Here is a 20,831-nt window from a genome sequence, read left to right as displayed (position 1 = left end):
GCCTCTTACGTGGCGAATCCAATGAATTGCCTTATTTCTGATAGAATCTCCCCCTTCCCTTTGTGCCAGTGGGTGTAGCTTGGGAACGTTGACCACTAGAACAGTGTTTTTAGATTGAAAGTGGTGAGCTGTGCAGTGCATTTAGGGACAGTGTCACTTGTGAATTTGGGGATTTGGTAGCAGGCATCAGATGCCTTTCCTGAGCCTAAGCTCTTGTGTGGGGGAGGCTGATAGGAATTCTTGATCTTAGCACCAGCTAAAGGTTGGCCAGCACAACTGGTTGCTGGCGATTTGGGCAACTTCATCAAGATACCTAATGGATTTGGCATTGGGCTACGAATATGATTCATGATGGCCGTGGCTTCTGAAGGAATTAGCTGCTTGACTATTGCAATTAAGGAATTAACCATAGACTTGAGTTCTAACACCTCCCTCTTTAAATCTTGTATGCATAAGATGAGCTGTGCATTTGTCTGGGCTGAATACACATTTACGTCTACTGACCCACCCATCCTGATGCCTGGGTCGGGGTCGTCATGTGAGTCTGAGATATTTATTAAAGGGCTTAAGCCAGTGGTTCCCAAACTTTTTTGACCCGTGTCTCCCTTGTCCTATTGGCTGATTGCCTCGGCTCCCCATTATGTTACTTTTTTTTTTTTTGCCGAGTGGGGGGATGTAAGCCCGGCCCAGAGAGTACTTCCACTTTTCTCCCTGAAAATAATTGAGATGAAGATATTATAATCATAGCTGGTGGCTTGTTTAGCCGTATGCACCTCCCTCGGTTTCACAGCACAGGAGACTCATTGCCTTACACTTCAGCTGAAGCATTTTAACTGTCAGAATTAACCATCTGGGGTGGTTGTGTTTCCACAAAAAGTAGGGTAACTGTTTTTCTAAAAATAAAAAAGTATGGGCAGGGCATGAGAATCACAGGACATTGAACCGAGGCCAAAACTCAAACTTGGTTCCCTTGTTTCAAAGTCAGCAGAGTTGGCTGTAACCCCACATTCTCTCCACTTCTCTTTTGGCTTACTGACAGTCAAGGTGAAAAGCACCACCGATTTGTAGCATACCCTTGCAATTATACCGAAGTTATTCAGCTTAATACAATGTCCTGCACGGCTCAGCCTGGTCAACTGTGAAAGAAGCCAGTAAGGTTCCTAGTGAAGACACCTGATACCTCCCATACTGACAGTGGTACTGTATATACCTCACATGTGCCATATAATTTACCTGCCTCATGTCCCGCCATCCATTCACTGACAGACTTCAAGTCTTTACCAGATGACTGCACGTGTTCCCGGAGTATGCTGCAGTCTCTACCAGAGTCAGTACAGGGACCTGGTTAGCGGACTCTGTGTTGATGTTGACGAGCAGGCTTACACCGACAAGAACCATCAGACCTCCATACTAAGACAAGAGCAGGTGCATTGCCTCCAACGGGGTCATCATGAGTGACACCTGGGGAAGCATGCATTGTCTAACATCATCTGAGGTTTTACATTAGAGACATCTGCTCAGTGTTCATTTACAAGACAGTGCACCCGTCACACACCAGCAACTCCGCCGGCTCCATTCGGAGCCGGCTTCATCGTTGCTGGGGCTTTCCCGCTGGGCGGGCGGGCGGCCTTTTGGCGGTCGCCCGCCTGCCCAGCGGGAAAGTCAAAATGACCGCCGCGGTCATTTGACCGCGGTACGGTCTTATGGTGGTCTCCGCCCGCCGGGCGGCGCCCACCGCCCGCCGGGGTCGGAATGACCCCTATAGTTTTCTAATTAGAATGCAAAGGCCACAAATGGAACTTATCAACAATTTCACAAGTAATAATACATACATTTACTAAATGTGTCATGAGGGATTAGGAGAAGAAAGCATTAAATGGAGTAAACTGATTTTTGGTGTTTCTTATAATTGCAGTTGGCTTTGGCAGGTTGGCTGGAGAATTGTCAGCTAACACTGGCAGTGTGATAGAGCCTAGATGATCCCAGAAAATGTTACCTCAGTGATTCCTGATTTCGAAGTCTGTATTTATGATTGAAAACCTGTGGCAAACTTCTCAGTATGTTTTTAAATGTATTTGTTTTATATACAGTCAAGTTTGCCTGGCAAAAATTAAGTTGAAGTTTGTACCAAAAATTCTGCAATGTTGGATGAACTCAGCCTAAGTTATCACTGACGTCTGCTAGTTTGACTCTGTAAGTGCTCTCTTTTAGACATGCGTTGTGTGGTGTCTGACTTTCCAAAGTGTAATATTTTGGTACTGGCGCATTAGCTGTAAACACTCAAGGTACAGCCTGAAGGACTTTAAATATTTAGAAAGCCACGCCGGATTCTATGCATAACTGAGTCAAAAGCGAGCAGCCTTTTCCAGTTATTGTGCGCTTGATAATAATGCATGGGTGAAAAGGTCAAAACATAAATACTTAGCAATTTCATTTCTGAGTTTCACTGGTCCTTTCTCTCTGAGGTTTTACATTAGAGACATCTGCACGGTGTTCATTCATATGACAGAAATGAAAGGAAATTCATTTTAACAAACTCTGCACTTTTCAGGTGTAGCTTTCTTCAAAAGATCTGAAGGGGGAGCCAGGGCCTTGACTCTTTCCAATTACACCTGTCTTTTTTGGGGAAGTTCTGTGTTATATTTCCTAGGATGCTATTTGTGATGTCACACATGGACAATGCTGTCTGATCTGCACACGAGGGAGAGTGCAGCAATCTGTGTGCTTGGATCACGGCGCCCCTGGCATGTTTTAAAGGTGCCCCAGGGTGCCACGACGCACAGATTGGGAACCGCTGGCTTAAGCGGTTGGTAAACTGGATAGAGTCACTAGGATCTAGTGGTGGCTCATTCGCTGATAGTGAGGGAGCGTGGGTGATGACATGCCTACCCTCCCCCTGCCCTGTAGTGGCTGTGATCTGTTGGCTGCGTTTTACGATTATGTCAACAATTTTCTTGTGACCCACCCAATTTCCTGACTGAGGAGCACTTGCCCCCAGTTTCGTTGGGGCCATTATCCGGGGAAGAGGTTAAAATTTCTTTGCGTTCACCAAGAAGGTTATCAATTCTGTCCATAACACAGTTATTAGCTGCATGCTTATGCCTTTTCTGCTTAGTGTTTAGCACCGCCCCTGCCCCACCCTCTGTTGCTTTCCTTTTACCCATCCAATGAGTGTAATTGGTGGATAAATGTTCTATAGAGAGTTAGTTCAATGATACAACTTGCAGAAGGACTCAATAATAAAAACGAGAGTCAACAAGGCCTAATTGGAGATAAATGTTGGGGAATGTTGGGGGGTGGCCCAGCTCAGCCTCCTCCGGACTCTGACGGGCGTAGATGGGCCCGGGCTTCGCCCGCGCGTGTCCTGCGACGTCCCCCTACGTGCTTTATATCAAGTGGATGCAGGTGCTGGTGAAAATGACCACCTCCTGGGGCCTCAAAGCAGTGTGGGATATGTAGTCCCTTTGCCAAAGTTTCTAGTGTGTCCCGCGCCGCGAATGGCCCCCACGCGCTTTATAGCGCTTGTTGGTCTGATCAAGTGGATGCAGGTGCTGGTGAAAATGGCCGACTCCTGGGGCCTCAAAGCAGTCTGGGATATGTAGTCCCTTATCAAAGTATCTAGCTCATCCCCAGATATTTACTGTCTATACATAAACATAATCAGTATTCAAATGTAGTATTATGACTATGGGACTTCTGCCACTCCACCTGATTTTACTACATTCCATGGCCACACACTGGTTGGCCCCCTTTCTAGTAGGTGTGTTCTGCATGACACAAACATAATCAATCTAAAGTTATACCTCATTGCCTTGCAACAGTTTTAGCCTTATCTTCTCAGCCATCTTTGCTTCCGGATCATCATCAGTGTCATCCTTTCTTTTACAGTTTGTTTTCCTTTGTGCCATCATCATTTTTCAAGACTCTTCTGCTGCAAGCTGACACCATTGCTATCAAAGCTGTGGTGGATCCCATTCTACTACTCAAGGCAGTAACATACTGTCTAGATCCCATTCCACCTAGTTGGACAGCCTGATCCCAGTTGGTTTGTCATGGAGTATTGATCTGTAGTGGTATTGATGCCCATGTACATGCCTACCCATGGATGTCAGACCACTGATAAATATTTGTCACCTATCCTTTCTGGGGGGCCTACAAAACATTGCTTATTAGCTAGAAGAAGAGGTGGTAAGTGGGTGTGGAGTTCAAGCAATGCCTTAAAAACTCTTTGAGGCTGCTGAGACACTAGGGACATAGGTGTTTGGGGTAGGCATGTGTTTAATCTTGCACCTGTCTGACCTCTGGTGACCAGGCTACCTGAAACCTAGTTGTGATGCAGCTTGGGAATCTGCATAGAGAACTATTCACATGATTAGTCAGGCATGATATACTGCAACACCACAGGGTCCAGGCAATCTAGGTCTTGTATAAAGGGAGTTTAGACTGGCTATCCTTACACAACCCCACAAGGACATGGCTGCCGAGACCCTTGTGCTGCTAGCTGGAAGTAGGTCAGTGGGACTGGGTCAATCTGTCCATCTACTGACCTATTTGGGGCAGCTATCTGTGCCTTTATGTCTTAGAGGCAGTAGGTGTTTCAGCGATAGTAGATGGCCTTAGCCTGCCCAACTAGCCTATCAAAACCCAGGCGTAGTGCCAAAGCCAGGATGATACAGAAGCAATGGACTCTGTGAATGGATTTTGTAATGCATAAACACATTAAGATTGAAAATAAAATAGCGAACATCAAATACTTAAAACAAAAGTAATATTGATAAAGGCAAAATACAGAAAATAACCTACCCAAATTAAAGTAAACTATTTAAATAAATCCACTTATGAATTAAACGCCTATGACTTGTGACTGTTGGGAAACTATTGGACATTTTGCCACCTACAGATCAGAAAAAGCAAAGTACTTTCCAGTAAATTCAACTAACTGCAACTTACTGGCGGTCCGACCACCAGGATCATAATCTGGCTGTTGGCCCACCAAGATTGCGGCATTCGGACTGCCACCGCGAGTAAGGCGGTCTCAGGACCGCCGTACTCATAATTAGGCCCATAATCTCATAGAAAGTACATCAAACATAGTATCACATTTTAAGATGTATTGTATTTTCACCATTTTTTAGGCTTCAGTAGTTTTGCTTAAACAAGCCTTTTCATGTAATATTTTTCAACTTTAAAGCGATTAACATTCAATTTGCAGTATTTGGTGGCAGATGTATTCAATATTGAATTCACAGGCACCTGGACATTGTTAAATGTGAATTTATAGTGTGTGAGGGTTTGTATTCAACTGATTTGGGACTCGTTGACCTTTATTCACAAAGGAGAATGTATACATTTTGATTTTACTTTATACTACTTTTGGGGGGGAGTGTTGGTTTATCAGTCGTCCATGCTGTTCTACCCTCCCATTTGGCCTTGCGCAATATGTACACTTTCCAGGTAATACTGAACGTTGCCAGTGGCGTTAACAGAGAAATTAAGTATGAGCTACAAAACAAAACTTTCTTAAATTGTGTATTTATTCAAGCGAGGTCATAATTGAAACGTTTGGGAAATTCTGCCCTAATGTCTCTGGCTCAATTTAGACTGGGGTAGAAATGAGGGTTGCGCCAGAAGCAGGACAGGTGCAGTGATTTTGCTGCAAGTGAAAAAAACTTCTTTAAAGTTGTGGCAGATGATGGGAAAGTGAAGGTAAATTTGTTGACAAATGTGGAATTAAACCCCATGTATCCGAAGCAGAAAAGCTTCACAAAATTGGCAAATTAGCCTCCAAAGTGTCCCCTAAAAACAAGACAGACTATCAGAAAACGGTACATACGAGAACCCTACAATTAATCAAGAAAGGACTCCCATTTATGATACGTTGTATGGTCTTTCATTCACCTATACAGTAGTAAACGAATATACATTTTATATCAAGCACTTGCACAGTTGTAAACACCATATCTATCTCTCTTTTCAACAGGTTGACAATATACCAGTAAGATTGAATGCAACAGCCATCTTGAGAGAAGGAGCCCTCTACCAGCGCAAAGTGGATCAAGAGCTTCAGAAGTAGGTACATGAAACCCAGGTAGCCAAGCACTGATACGTTTAGATACAGTATCATATGGAACAAGGACCTGTGTTGTCAATGCCTAGTTAAGCCATCAGAAAGTTCATTCTCACTACAAGATTTGATGTGACCAATGGAAGAGTGAATAGAAAACATTTATTTTTGCATATGAAATGGAATTATGTACATAGGTGTTGAGAGATCTGTCTGTTCCCAAGTGTTTAACTATTCCTATAGGTTTAATTAATTAGTTGATAGTCCTTCTGAAGAGATGCTCACGTATTCCCATTTAATTCAAAGGTTATACATCGGACATTTTATAGCTAGTGGTTGATTGATGCCTGCTCTGAGGTAGTGAACCTTTATGTTTCTGTTTTGTCAGAGGGCCCCTCCTCACTATTTTAAACCATTGCTGTGTTCAGGGGTGATTTGCACACAACTATGATTAAATTTGCATGCCTGTACAAAAGGTTTAGAGACAGTAGCGACTGCCACGCAACGAGGGTGGCGGGTCGGAACGGGGAGGGGTTTGACATTTTTTTTTTTTAAAGCTTTCCTTCGGGGGAGACGCGTTTGCCTCCCCTCTATCATCGTCCTCTTTCTGGCTACACACAGGCTCCCAGCCAATCACAACCCTGCTGTCACCAGCATGACAGCAGCGTCATGACTGGTCTGAGCGGCTTGCTTCGCCACTCAGACTGGGAGTGGAAGCCTGGGCATGCTCTCCACCCGGTTGTGCAATACAGCCAGGTAGAGAAGATGCAAAGTGCGCATGTCTGTTTGGCCGGCCCAACACAGCCAGCCAAGGAGATATGCACACTTTGTGCAGCAAAAGCCCTCCTCCGGCCCCCTCGTTCCAGCCCAGTCCCATGACGTCCCGTACTCCCAGGAAAAATAAAATGATAATAACATTGCGTTATTACCATTTTATTTTTCCTTGCCACACAACCCAGTGGGGCGACGCTCCTCAGTCTTAGCCACCCCTGTTTGGAGAGCAAAACAAGCCAGCAACGCAGATTCAGTGTTATTGGACCCTACCCTACAAGTGACTTCAGATAAGTACTAGGCACTGTAGGGAGTAGGTGTCCGTACAATTTGCAGATGAATTGTGGCAATAAATAGGGCTGGAGTTTATTGAAAACCTTATAAGTTGCAATGAAGTGATGTTTTGAGTGGTGGACTCTGACATCAATGGGAACCTTTAGAAGTTGGTGTAAAATAACTGCAAGACTGCTGCAAAGTTTTACTGTGTTTTCGAGCCTCATTTGCCCTTTTGTATACTAAAATTGAACTTAATAAACATAAACCGTATCAATGCTCTTTTTGTAATTTTCTTTACTGCTAGCAAACAGCTGGTGCTAAACTGGGGAAATAATCCCCATGAGCGAGCTCTAATGGCAATTCAAATCGCAACAAACTCAATAGTAGTACATAACACAAAATGTATTTCAATTATCGCACTTGCGGCCCCCGGCTCTGTATGACAATGCACAAATTATGTCTAGGCAAGAGTTTTTGCATAAACATGAGCCAGTCACACTTCTTCTACACACATATACATTCTTTTGTTATCATCCCTAAATGACATGAGAATGTGATAAGATGGGCTGCTTCTCTGGGAGGAAGGGAATGGAGTCATGGACTCACTCATTTGTACTTCCTTAATGAAATAATCCCATTAAAGGAGTCAGTTGCTGTAACTGTTGGTTTAAAGGGGACAGATGCAGTCTTGTGAGCCACACAGGGGAGACAAAATGTCAGTATTTTGTCAATGACGTAGGTTTTTTTGAAATATTGGTATTATAAAGGAGGCTTTTTAAGGACCTTTTTATTGATAATGCTCCACAGAGATACATAGCCAAAAAAGATGTGACCAACTCCAAATCCCAATGTTTAAAACAAGTCAGCTCCAAAGGAACACATACCTCAAACCACTGTTGTATAGAAAAAGTTAGCAAATTATATCCCATCCCACCAACCTTCTCACCACGAACCTCTGGCCTTACATACAACAGTTAATGAAGAACAGTGGAGGAGAGCAGGGAGTGAAATGGAGAACACAAGCATTAGCTAACCCACATGTTAAGCACAAAACTATAAGCACCGAGCTCCACAAAACCTCAAAATAACATGAACATCTACATGTACCAGCATCAGACGAACATCAAGTATAAATGCTACTTCTCCCTACCAACACTTGTTCTCCACAAGCCTTTCAACTGCCATGAAAAGGCTGGCGGAGAACATGGGTGTAATCAGCAGGGCGGCAATAACTTCAGCGCCGCCCTGGCTGATAACAGCAAAGACCACCGTCAGCCCATCAGGGTCAGAGATCCTGATGGGGACAGCGGCCATTTGGCAGTCCGACCGCCACACTTGTAATGTGGTGGTCCTACTGCCACTGCGTGTCTGGCAGTCTTGAGACGTAATCTTGCCTTAAATCAGCCTCTTAGGTTCTGAGGGCATGGTGTCCCAATTTACAAAGTGTTTTTTTTAATTCAGAAGTTTTCTCTTGTTTTGGAACACATTTTTGACTTTTTAGAGAAAGAATTCCTGAACGACTTCTCACAATCTACATTTGATACGGATTCCCTGAAATACTCACATACATATATATTACTTAATGCAGAAATGTGACAAAGATCTGATTGCATCTGAAAACATTTTTTTTATTATTTCTTTATGAGGAAAATATGTTTCCGTCTACAGAAGCCACTTCCCCTATATGACCATTAGTTTCAGATTTTGTGGCTGTTGTTAACCCCATTCTGACCCTGCATTAACTTCCTGCCCTTAACAGAAATGCATTTTCAAGCATTTTCAGGATTGGAAATCTGCAAATGTCTGGCAAATACACTGAAATTTCCAAGTTTGTTAATGCTCATTGACTTTTGCTCCCTAACTTTCACTGCAACTACCAGGGACCGGACTCTACTACTGAGGGCCTGATTTAGAGTCCGGTGGATGGTTGTGACGGATATCCCGTCCGCTATAGTACAGGTGCTCTAAGATATAACGCACTTGTAATACGGCTACGGGATATCCATCACGTTTGAGTCGGAGTAACCTGTCTGCCGAACTCTAAATCAGGTCCTAAATTTCCTCATATGGATTCTGTACCGTACTGAATTCCCATGTGAGCAAATCCCAGTTTGCAAGAGTAAAATTCCACCTTTCTGGAATATGTAAATCCTTAGTAGAATATTGCCATATTTTATACTCAGGAGCACAAACTCCTTTATGAATTTGACTGTAATATTTATGAGACATTGAAAGCTTTGGACTCAGTTCTTTGTATTTTTCACTTACAGTGCATCCACTGTCGTTTTCTCTAGTAAGGCCAGTAGCAGACATAACGAGGATGAACCGCATGCTTTAAATCCTCCATTATACGCTCTTCAGATGCATTTCGTAATTTCTGATTGGTTGGCAGGTTGTTGTTGATGAAACACTTGACACTCCCCCCCCCCTTGCTATATTCTGTCTTTCTTAGAATTGAAAACCTGATTGATGGAGCGCGCGACTCCTCTGAATTCCTGGCCTGGCAGAAGCAAATGCGGGAAAAAGACCTGGAGAAGCAGCTGGCAGAGATCGAGTGCAGGCGCCTTGAAGGGAAGCTGAGCCGCGAAGAAGCGCTACTGGCCCGGCAGAACGTCATTCAAGAGAACAAGAAGAAGGCCGAGCTAAAGAAAGAGGAGGTAACACTTCCTGGGAGCACGCGCACCTGACGTGCCCTCCATCATTACAAGCTTAATCAGAGGCCTGACACCCTGCATAGAAGCAGGCGCAGGGAGATTCATCAACGCTGTACAAAATCAGGCTCTGCTTTTCAGTTCAGCAAAATTGAATTACATTCCGCGCATATGATTTATATATTGCGGCTTCACCTTTGTGGAGGGAAAAAATGAAAGGATCTTTTTTTCTGTGAAAGCATTGTGAACGTCTTGTATCTGCAAGCAGCACGTTATCCCAAAGCCTCGCTTTACACTGGTAATTGCTACATTAAAATTACCATTCTGCTCCTCTGTGCCTCTATGCACCACTGAACTTTTTGCCTTGATAATCGTTTCCCTGTGACATCACAACAGCCAGATTATACATTTAAGGGGCAGTTGTTATTTGATTTCATTTGATGAAAACTTCCTTTTAGAGCACTATGCCTTTGCAGGTTAGATTTACAGTACCCTCCCTTTGCAGTGTTTTCAACAGAGACTTCCCATAGCTCCAACAGTTATCAATGCGCTTTAAAAATGTGTGTGATACCCAGCAGTCGATGCAGAAAAAGCTGCAGTTCACAATGATGTACTGAGGACCAGCGTCACAATCGAGAAACATATTTTTGTGCAAATAAGACTTGCTACAAGGTGTGTTTTACAGTTAAATGTGTTGGGGGGAATTCCTGTTGGTCCAAGTTATGAAGTTATGGAACAGTTTCTGGCCTGGTATCCGCATGAAACCTCGTCACCTTCAGTTCAGAAAACTGCTAAGAACAGAACTGTCCAAACAGTCTTTGACCTGAGCCCTGAACTTCGTGGAAGAGCTTGAAGAATGCCAGATCCAAGCTCATCCTTCGCATTTGGATGGCTCTCTTGAGATGTGATCCTCTCATTGCCTTGTTAGGTCTCGTCTAAGACACTCTTGTGAGACCTTTTGTTATTGCAGGTGGCTCCGAGGCCACTCACTCCTTACCATTGTCACTCTCAAAGGCTTCTTGATTATTTGTCAGCTTTAATAGGCTTCCTTCTGTTCAGTTCCTTCCCTGGAGCATCAACGCCTTACCATGTCCTTCCAGTGCTTCTTTTTCAGGCACTACTTTTTTATTGTTATTTAAGCACTCTTCATGAATGTGTGTGTTTTTTAGCCGTCCCCCTCGTATATTCTCTCCCTCCAAGACCCTCCCACAGTAACCCCGGCCCACCCTCTGTTGTCTGGGTGATTTCCCAACCCCACCCAACCCTCCATTGTTCATGAGCTTCCGCCAGCCTCGATCCATCCCACCCAATCTCCATTTTCGGAGTAATTCCCCGGCCCCTCCAACTCACCCCCCTTTGTGCGTGTGCTCAACCACACCCATCCTGCCCACCCTCCATTTTTTATGTGCTTCCAAAGACCCTCAACACGACCTTCCTTTATCCATGTGCTTGTCCCCCCTCCCACCTGCTGTTGTCTGTGCTTGCTTTCAGCCTCTCCCCCTCACCATACATTGTCCATGTGCTCGTCACACTCCTTCCTGCCAGTCTCCACCAGGCGGAGGTCACCACTGCCAAATTTTGAAATGTCAGTTGGGTCTGCGGGTATTTCAACCATTGACAGGAACTGCAGTCAAGGAGGTTCCTGCAAAAGTATTGTAAGTTTGCCGTACAGCTCTGTCAAACATGATAGAGTCGTACGGCGAAGCTACAGTACAAAACCACAAAACAGGATTTTGTTTTTTAAAATAAAAAAAAGAAATGCCCCCCCCCACGCCATTGGGAGTAAACTCACTTGGCGAGGGGGGCATTTTGCAGTTTTCACTGCTCCTTACCGCTAAGGTTTTCCTGGCAGTGACAGGCAGTGGAAATTTACCTGTGTCTGGTCACCTAACTTAGGTGAGTGGACATACCACTCGGCCTCTGACAGCCCTTACTTCATCAGGCTTTTGGAGGGGTTTTACCACGGCAGAGACGGAGTAGTATCCCCTGTTGTTACACCAATGGTATGCCCACATTTAAATCAGGTGGGTGAACCATTATGTCGGCTGAAAGGGTAATCCATCGCTGTTGTAACAGAGTTTTCTTTCCACCAACATATATATAGGTCCCTAAATCTGAAGACAGAAATTGTTTCCATCAAAGAACTGAGGGACATCTCTTCAACATGAAACTAGAAAATATTGAAAAGACTGAATATGTCTTTGTTAGAACTAAGCACGCTTTTTAGAAGGTTGGAGAATGAATGGTGGTTGCCAGCTTTCGGGCTCAGGACATGAGAAGCACTGTACATTTGTAATGCATATTTGATGAGCAAAAATATACAATTAAAACCAAAGACTTAAATATAAATTCAGCTTTTGCAAAGTTGTTCAGGGCTTTGTATTCGCCCGGTGTAGAACTGAATACAGTTGTCAAGAAGCGTTCATGATTGCTTAAACCTCCCAACGGTATCTGACGCTCTGAAATCTGGAGTAGAGTCTATTGTTAAATTAATAATACAGGAGTATGGCATTCTAGGACTGAGTCTCTTGTTATGAAATTACATTGGGGACTTCTAAGTGAAAGGAATACTTTTGCAGACAGCAAGATATACATCAACCTGAAATTCCATAGTCTTAAAATACACACCTGTGTGGAAATATGTCGGCTAGTCACATGCATGACATACATGCAAAAAAAACTCACTTCTCAAATGGCCAAAAAGCTGAAGTATGTAATAAAATGAGTTTCCCAATCAGTCTGGATTCATTAAGAATAGCCTGGAAAGTAACAATGTCTGAGAACTTATCAGTATGATTACAAGATAATTTGACCTCCTTCTGCAGCTGCTATATCTGATGACAAAACTCTTTTTATGCAGTGATGTGGCTCTGTTTAATGTTAATGCTGGAATTCTTCAGTTTTTTTTTATTCGTTTTTGTGAGGTGGGAAAAAAGGCGATTTGTTTCCACCTCATACAACAATTGATAAACTCTATTTCCACATTTTGAGCCATGTGCGAATATCTTTCAATTCATGGAGGAACATTATAGGTCTGTCCACTTGCTATATGTGTTTTCATAACATCTGCAACCTTTTGTAAATGCCCTAAGACAATGCCAACATCACAGGGATCATTCAAATTCAGGTTCGAGTTTAAATAAACTATCTGTTGATGTGGACGATTCTTTGTTTTATCAGAAACCTAGAACTCATCAGTTTCTGGAGCTGTAAAATGTTATTGAAAAAATTGTCTTACGTTCTTGTGTTAAACTTTGAAAAGCTCTGAGAATAATACCTGCATACAAAATAAATTTGCATAGTATACAGGAGGGCCTTCAAGAACGAACACCCCAGTTCATGGATGGGGGTGTCGCTTCTCATAAAGGAGCTGGCTCTTCTTGTGAATGAGGCCAAAGGCGCGGAAACGGTTATGGTTAGCGAAGCACCAGAGCGCGTCATACCAGCTGCCACCAAACCCGCGGAACAAGTCAACTGTAAACAGGTGCAAGCCCCAGCTCCGATAACTCTAGGAACGTGATACTGTAAATGGAAGTGGAAGCCTCCAGCGATCCAGCTGGATGACCTAGGTATTAGAGGGATATAATGGCTTCCAACTGCTGTGTTGTTCAGAATCCAGCATCAGCAGTCCTTTGTCAGTGTGGATGTAGGGGTAAGCCTGCAATCAGATGTGGCCACAGTGAATTCAGCAAGGAATCCTGTAAGGGGGATAAGCATGTGCAGACGGTATGATATCATTTTCTGCTTTGCAGGAAAAGGTACCTCTTTCCTCTAATCAAGAAAGTTGATATAACTAGTCAATGTCAATGAAAACAGAAAAGAGCATTTGCTTCCAAAAGGTTGATTTTCAATCTCTCTTTGCCTGTGGTGGTTCTTTAAACAAACTTACACATCTGTATGCTGAAGGAGCGAAGAAAACAAGACCTGCCTGGAGCAGGGCGTTGGGTGTTGATATTTTTCATGATGATTGGTGTGTTTAATCTGTCCAGATGGACATCCTATTGACCAACTTTAATATGCTGAATGTTCTTGAAAGGACTTTTTAAGATCATAAATGTCAGGTGGCATATAAAGGGAAGACAAAAAGAAGAGGATAGAAAGTGTGCTGAAAATTCATCAATGTAATGTTGCAAATATATTTTCAGCAGAGCAATGCATTCCATGGTACTTTTATTTGTGCGTAATCAAAAACTACTTTGCATCCTGGAAGCTGCTTCATGTCCATGAAATCAATAAAAATGCACAGATTATTATGTGTCGGCCTTTCCTTCGAAACTTTTGAAACATTCAGCCCAGTCACAGGTTTGAGTTTAATCCATCCTTATTTTGCTCACCACGTCACCCCAGTTTGGACCCAGCCATATGCAAATCAGTCTCGACCCTGCTCTTCATGGAAACAGTCCAGCCCAAACTGCCAGGCCAGGTCCTCCCTGGACAGGAAACATACATCCTGCAACCGGTTTCAGGGTATCACCCTTCATCAGCCAGGCTAGCTTGAATCCAGTGGCGCAGCGAGCAAGGGACCAACGTCTGGGCATATCCAACCTACTTAGGGCGCACAAGGCAACATCACAAAATAAAATAAAATGATGGATGGAGTGTTACAACTTCTCAAACAATCACCCCCAGTCACAAATCTGGGTTTAATCCATTGTTATTTTGCTCGCCACATCACCCCAGTTTGGACCCAGCCATATGCAAATCAGTCTTGACCCTGCGCCCCACAGGAGCAGTCCAGCCTGAACTGCCAGGCCAAGTCCTCCTTGGATAGGAAACAAGCATCCTGGGACCAGTTTCAGGGTATCACCCTTCATCAGCCAGGCTAGCTTGAATCCAGTGGTGCAGCGAGCAAGGGACTGACGTCTGGGCATACCACAGCCACTTAGGGCGCACAAGACAACATCACAAAACAAAATGATGGGTGGAGTGGTGAAACATTTCAAACACTCACCCCCAGTCACAGATCTGGGTTTAATCCATTGTTATTTTGCTCACCACGTCACCCTGGTTTGGACCCAGCCATATCCAAATCAGTCTTGACCCTGCTCCCCATGGGAACAGTCCAGCCCAAACTGCCAGACCAGGTCCTCCCTGGACAGGAAACAAGCATAATGGGACCGGTTTCAGGGTATCACCCTTCATCAACGAGGCTAGCTTGAATCCAGTGACGAAACGAGCAAGGGACTGACGTCAGGGCATACCCTAGCTACTTAGGGGGCACAAGGCAACATCACAAAATGAAATAAAATGATAGACGGAGTGTTGAAACTTTTCAAACACTCACACCCAGTCACAAATCTGAGTTTAATCCATTGTTATTTTGCTCGCCACATCACCCCAGTTTGGACCTAGCCATATGCAAATCACTCTTGACCCTTTTCCCAACAGGAACAGTCCAGCCTGAACTGCCAGGCCAAGTCCTCCCTGGACAGGAAACAAGCATCCAGGGACCAGTTTCAGGGTATCACCTTTCATCAACCAGGCTAGCTTGAATCCAGTGACGCAACGAGCAAGGGACCCACGTCATCTACTGTGGAGGGAGTAGCTACAAATGGCACCCCCTGTTTAACCATCAGGACGCCTCCAAAATAAGAGGAGTAAGACGATGCCAGTCTATACATCACACATCTAGTGCTGATTTCTTGTTCTGTGTAGCATGTCAGGTGTGTTTCCTGCAGGAAAGCAACCTGTATTTTGTGCCATCTGAGTAGGAGAGGACCAATTAGGTTTTTCGAGGATTATTAAGACCCCTCACGTTCCAGGTCAATAAAGTTATATTTTCCCCAGGTCGGGCCATACTGTCAGAATATGTGGTGTTGTATCACGTTGTAGTCTGTAGAGCAGTGGAAGTTGCACAGTAAGCATGGTATAATGGTTGACTGCTTGCTGTCTAGCATTCAAACAAACAAGCACACCCCCCCACCTACTTCAGCATCACCACCTTGATAAAGACATCTCCATTACCAACAATTTTTAGATTAAAACAGATAACATTCCACAACAGGACATGTACTGCGATTCCATTTAACCAAGTCATTTGGGGTGCTCCCTCTAGGTGCCCCTGAGTTCCCAGTTCCCCTCTAGTGAAACAGAGGTGGCTGGGATAAGTCTGGAACATGCCATCACACCGCATCCGGTCATTTCGACGGACCAGGCCACACAATATGGCGAGGGGCCCTTTCACTGTTGGGCATCCTTTGTTGTGGCACAAACACAGGGCATTTCGCAGTCATAGTGGTCTATAGTCATACGCATTATTCTGTATCTTCCTTGTCAATATCTTCTGTGGATTGATCTCATTTCAGTACAGTAAGAATCTTGAGAAAATCCTTTGCTGCCTTGAGGTTTGCAAAACTCTGCTGTTGGGCATGGCTTATGGGATCTCTGCTCTTTGTAATTGTCTCTCTATGGGTGGAAATTCCAGGCTGCCGCCTTGAAGTCCGGGTAGAATGCAGTCTGGTTGCCCTGATAGTTTATGTCCTTTTGTTGTTGTGCCAATCCGAGCACTGTGTCCCTGCCTCTGTAATTTAATAGTTTCACTGTTATAGGGCACGGGAACGCTCCTAGCGGCGGCAGCACCATGAGTGACCTATGTGCTCTTTCCACCACTAGTAGTCATGACAGGCCGAATAATGTGGTAAGCATTGTTTCTACATAGGTCTCCATCTTACCTGTATTTATAGATTTTGGGACCGTAGTAATGCGTAGGTTATTGGGTCATGAGCGAGCTTCCAAGTTTTCATTTTTTGGCTTGTATTATTGCCAGGACCTTTTCCATATTCAAACATTTTAAGCTCACAGTTTGCAGCTTATCTTCTGCTGTTGAGAGCCACTGCTCTGCACCAATGAGGCCTGTTGATTGTTTATCCAGCTTGTCTGCCATGTTATTCATGCGCAGATTTAAGGAGATCATTTTCCTGTGAATAGACTGGAGACTTTGTTGCATTGCCAGCAGTGTGGTCTCCTATGCGATCTTAGTTGTGGGGTCCAAGTCCTGGTCTTGGGCCTGGTGCATATCCTGTGGTGGCTTGGTAGTGTGCCAATTTTCAAAAGTGAGACATGTTTGACTCTGGTCCGTTTTTGACATGTTCGCCAGGAAGGGTTTCCACTGTAGTTTCTATATGGTTCCACACACAATCGTTGTCCGCGAGCTACGCTGTATCACTGACTCAGGCTCGGTTCCAAGGAGTGTGGTCGTATGGGGTGATAACCACAGGAAGGTGCTCGCAACTGTTCCCCGTGTGTCGCTCCATGCACTGTCCCCCTCCGGCACCCCTTTAGGAGTAATGACACCCATAGCCAAATTTGTTCAGGGCGCTACGGGCAGCAGGGGAGCCCACGCAATTGAGTTCACAGTCAGAGCACCACCTTTAAAGACAGCACCCTCAATGCCTCTCACGTGTTTTGTACTTTTTGCTGTACGGACCCACTCAAGCAAGGATCTGCAATGTGTTGCACTTCAACAGCAGGCAGTCTGTAGTCATCGCTTCATAACAGAATCCTGACATCTGCCATTCTCCGCTTTCTTTTTCATCTGTTCCCGGGAGCAAGGAGCAGGGCATGTCGTGAGGGTGCAGGCTCTATGGGTGATATCAATGATTGATACACATTGGGGCATAAGGCCACCACCTTATTGGTGCTATGCATTTGTGGCGAGTCCCTGGCTGCGTAAGCGTTGACCCCCAATCAGTTCTCCGTGCTGTGGCTGCTGGCTAGCGTGGAGCTTAGAAGCCAGTTACATGATGTGCATCCTTTGAATGGGGGGTGGTCCGATTTGAGCCGGGGTGCTGTTATGTGCTGTTACCTCGCAGCTAGCAACATATCACAGTGCGGAGGGGCCCGGGTGGACCAGGGCCCAAGCAAACCCTTCAGGGCAGCCAAGGTATAGCAAATAGTCATGCCTCTATATTTATATCACAACTCCTCTGATTATTGCGTCCTGGCACTGCTCTATGTACTCACTGGAAGGCTATACAGTAGCTCAGGGCCAACCACTGTGCTCGGTCCCACAGTCTTCCACCAGGCACCCACTCTCCCCCATTGTTCAATTGTTGCTGGGTTGTGCACAACCAGCAGCTGCGCGGCTAGAGGGCCACCTTCTCCTTTTTTCTCCTTAATAATTACTTATTGAGTCCTCATAGTCTCTTCTTTTATTATTCAGAATGGAATGATTATGGACATTCATAATTGGTACACTTATGTTCCAACTATCCTGTGTATGTTTTTTTAGTTATTATGTTTCTGTATGTTTGTTTTCGGAAATATTTAAGAAAGAATTGAAATACAGAGGGCCCACCTTCTCCTGGCTCCTTCGCATGCGGCGGCCACACACTGTTTCGATGCTGGGGTCCTTCGGGTGGCCAACAGCACTCCGGCTGCCCGAGTCTGTGCTGCCAGCTCCCTTAGTCAACGGGAGCCTCTAGTTCTGTTGTGGGCCTGCTGAGGGCCCAAAGCGCACCCCGGAACCTGTGCTTGGCACTCGTCCTGCTATGCTGCCTCCAACTGCATGCCGCGGCCGCCGGCTCACCTCCACAGCGCAACCCACATGGCAAACAGCTGCAGACCCTTGTCACCGCCAAACAGGGTATTGGTCACACCAGATGGGCCCACGCGGGTCTCCACATTTATCTCAGCCTGAGTTTATCTGTACTTTAGTTGTATAGTCGGTGGATGGCAGGATAATCAGCAGATTTTATTGCTCAGCCAGCAGAGCTGCACTACAGTGTAGCCATCTTGCCCTGGGCCCTAAGTCCCACCCCCTCCCCAGCTTTGGCCTATTTCAGCAAGTCTTGTAATCATAGTTTCACGTCTGGGGCGGTACTTGCTTTCCGGGACATAGCGATGCAGTGTTTAAAAAGTATTGGGCTAGGTCTATGAATGTACACACCAATTTGTCCTTTAAGCCTGGTTCATAACACGTTTCCCAAACAAAAGCACAACAAAAGGTCATAGGAAAGTGAAATGTATTGTTGGAAGCATACAGGAGCAGCTCTCAGTACTTTGTAGGGGCGGGGCGTTGCGCGGGGACGCGGGGGTAATTAATATTTTTTTTTAAAAATACACTTACTTGCATCATCACTGCTAACGCCACCACCGCACCGCTCCTCTGCTGTGGCAGGCACCGGCTCCCAGCCTGCCCTGCGGCCAATCACGATGCTGCTCAGAGCAGCGTTAGGATTGGCTGGGAGCGCCCAGCCAGGGCGCTCTCAGGCAGACTGAGAGCCTGTGCCTGTTCTCTCCAGCCTTACAACAAAGTGCCGGGCTGGAGAGAGCCCAGTGCGCATGTGTGTTTGGCCGGCCGAGACAGCCGGCCAAACATACATGCACACTGAGGGGAGTGCTTTGTGCATTCCCCTCCATGGCTGTCATCCCCAATGCCCCGCCCCTTTTACTACAAAACGATAATAAACATCGTTTATTATCGTTTTGTAGTAAAAAGTTTGCAGCTGCTGTTTGAGCTGCTGCTGCTGGCAGGGGGAGGGGAGGAGGGTGCCCAGGCAGAGGAGCGGAACCTGGAAGCTTACATTCCATAGTTGACTGTTGAATATCCACCTATGGGTAGATTGTGCTTGACTCTTGTGTATTGATTATAGGAAAAATACACCTAATTATCATTCCCCAAAGACTGGCATCAACGCTAAAAGCAGTTCTGTAATCTGAAGCATGTTTAATCATAACCATTAGGAAGTGTAACATTGAGTATAACTCCCCTGTGCCCATGTCACTTAAATAGATGCCCTTAGAAACAAGATGCTTCTTTAAAGCATCATGTCTGACATTCAAGGCTGTCAGCTCCTACTCTCTTCCCCATAAAATTCAAAAGGTCTAGCAACTTATAGAAACTCAGAAGTAGGGGAAACCCCAGGCATCCAACAGTTTCCCGGTTCAACAAAAAAACACAACAAACAAGTCTCAGGTTACATCTCTTAAATATGGAATGCCTTCCCCACCGCAATAAAGTTGGCATCACTCTTGCACATTTTGAGGTACTCACTGTTCTTTCGCGTCCTAATCAAACATCTTGGTACGACAATCCCTTCTTGTCCTCTTACAGGCCTCTGTTATATGAGCACATATAAGAGCTCCATAAAGTTACATTTAGTTTGCCTTGTTTTTGTGTTGAATCTCACTTTTCCATATTGTATTTGTCATTTTGAGTTTTTGCCTTTGTTCTTTTCCTGTTTTATCTTTTTTTTGTGTAATTTGTTTCTTTTTATTTATCCATTTTGCATGGGACTAGCCTGCATTTTAGGAATCTTTTAATTAAATAACGAGTAAAGAATGAGAGTACTAAATATCAGGCACTTGCAGCCTATGATTTCCCCTTCACCTATCTCACAAGAATGGCATGTTATTAGTAAGAGAAGCTGAACACTCATTCTTCAGATTTCCTCAGTTTCCATTATTTGCTGCTTCAGGAGGGCTTATCATTTCTGGACCAGTAAGAAAACATTCATCCACATTTTTATAAGTTCACTGCTTGCATCTGCATACCGCCTGAGATCTTGCTTACTTTGTGGCAAATTATCATGTTCTCAATCACGTATTTGTTTTTTGCCTAGACGGAAGAACTCATGCGCCAATATGCAGAAAAACGCCTCCAGGAAGAGAAAGAAATGAGAGACCTGGTGGAACAGGTGGCAGAGGGACACAAAAACACAAAAGATGCACGAAAAAAGCTCCAGAAATACAAGCAACAAATAGGTATGGGTGTTATCCAACTATAGATATCTTTATTGTGAATAAGACCTTTGGTTATTCTATGGCGATGTTACTTTATGTTCGTTTTGCCTCATGTTAGGAAACTATGTAGATTTAAAGCCAATTAGTATTTCCTCTAACAGGTAGCTCCTTCCACACCTAGTTATTGGTCATCATGTGCTTTTGGTAGATAAGTTGAAAACTGTGGTGTAGCAATTTAACAGAAAAGTATGAGATCAAACTGCTGTACTTTAGCAGCATAAATCCTTTACCCCATTGTTTTGCACCGTAAGTATATTCAATTCCTCTTCTTCCTTTTTTTTTGGATCCAGTATCAGACCAAAGGTCCTCCCCCTTCTTTCCTACAA

General features: G+C 44.6%; 1 protein-coding gene across 2 annotated transcripts in view; it reads left to right on the top strand.

Moving 5' to 3' along the window:
• CFAP99 (cilia and flagella associated protein 99) overlaps positions 1–20,831 on the top strand; it is a 199,707-nt gene that overhangs the window by 147,897 nt on the left and 30,979 nt on the right. For both annotated transcript variants that reach the window (XM_069203675.1, XM_069203667.1), the window contains exons 10-12: positions 5,981–6,069; positions 9,564–9,768; positions 20,325–20,466. In XM_069203675.1, coding sequence (XP_069059776.1) covers positions 5,981–6,069; positions 9,564–9,768; positions 20,325–20,466 — 436 coding nt within the window. The remainder of the gene's footprint in view (positions 1–5,980; positions 6,070–9,563; positions 9,769–20,324; positions 20,467–20,831) is intronic.

The sequence above is a fragment of the Pleurodeles waltl genome, chromosome 1_2 (genome assembly GCF_031143425.1).
Source record: "Pleurodeles waltl isolate 20211129_DDA chromosome 1_2, aPleWal1.hap1.20221129, whole genome shotgun sequence".
NCBI lineage: Eukaryota > Metazoa > Chordata > Amphibia > Caudata > Salamandridae > Pleurodeles > Pleurodeles waltl.
The sequence above is the reverse complement of the archived record's forward strand: the minus strand, read 5'-3'. Positions and strand labels throughout refer to the sequence as shown.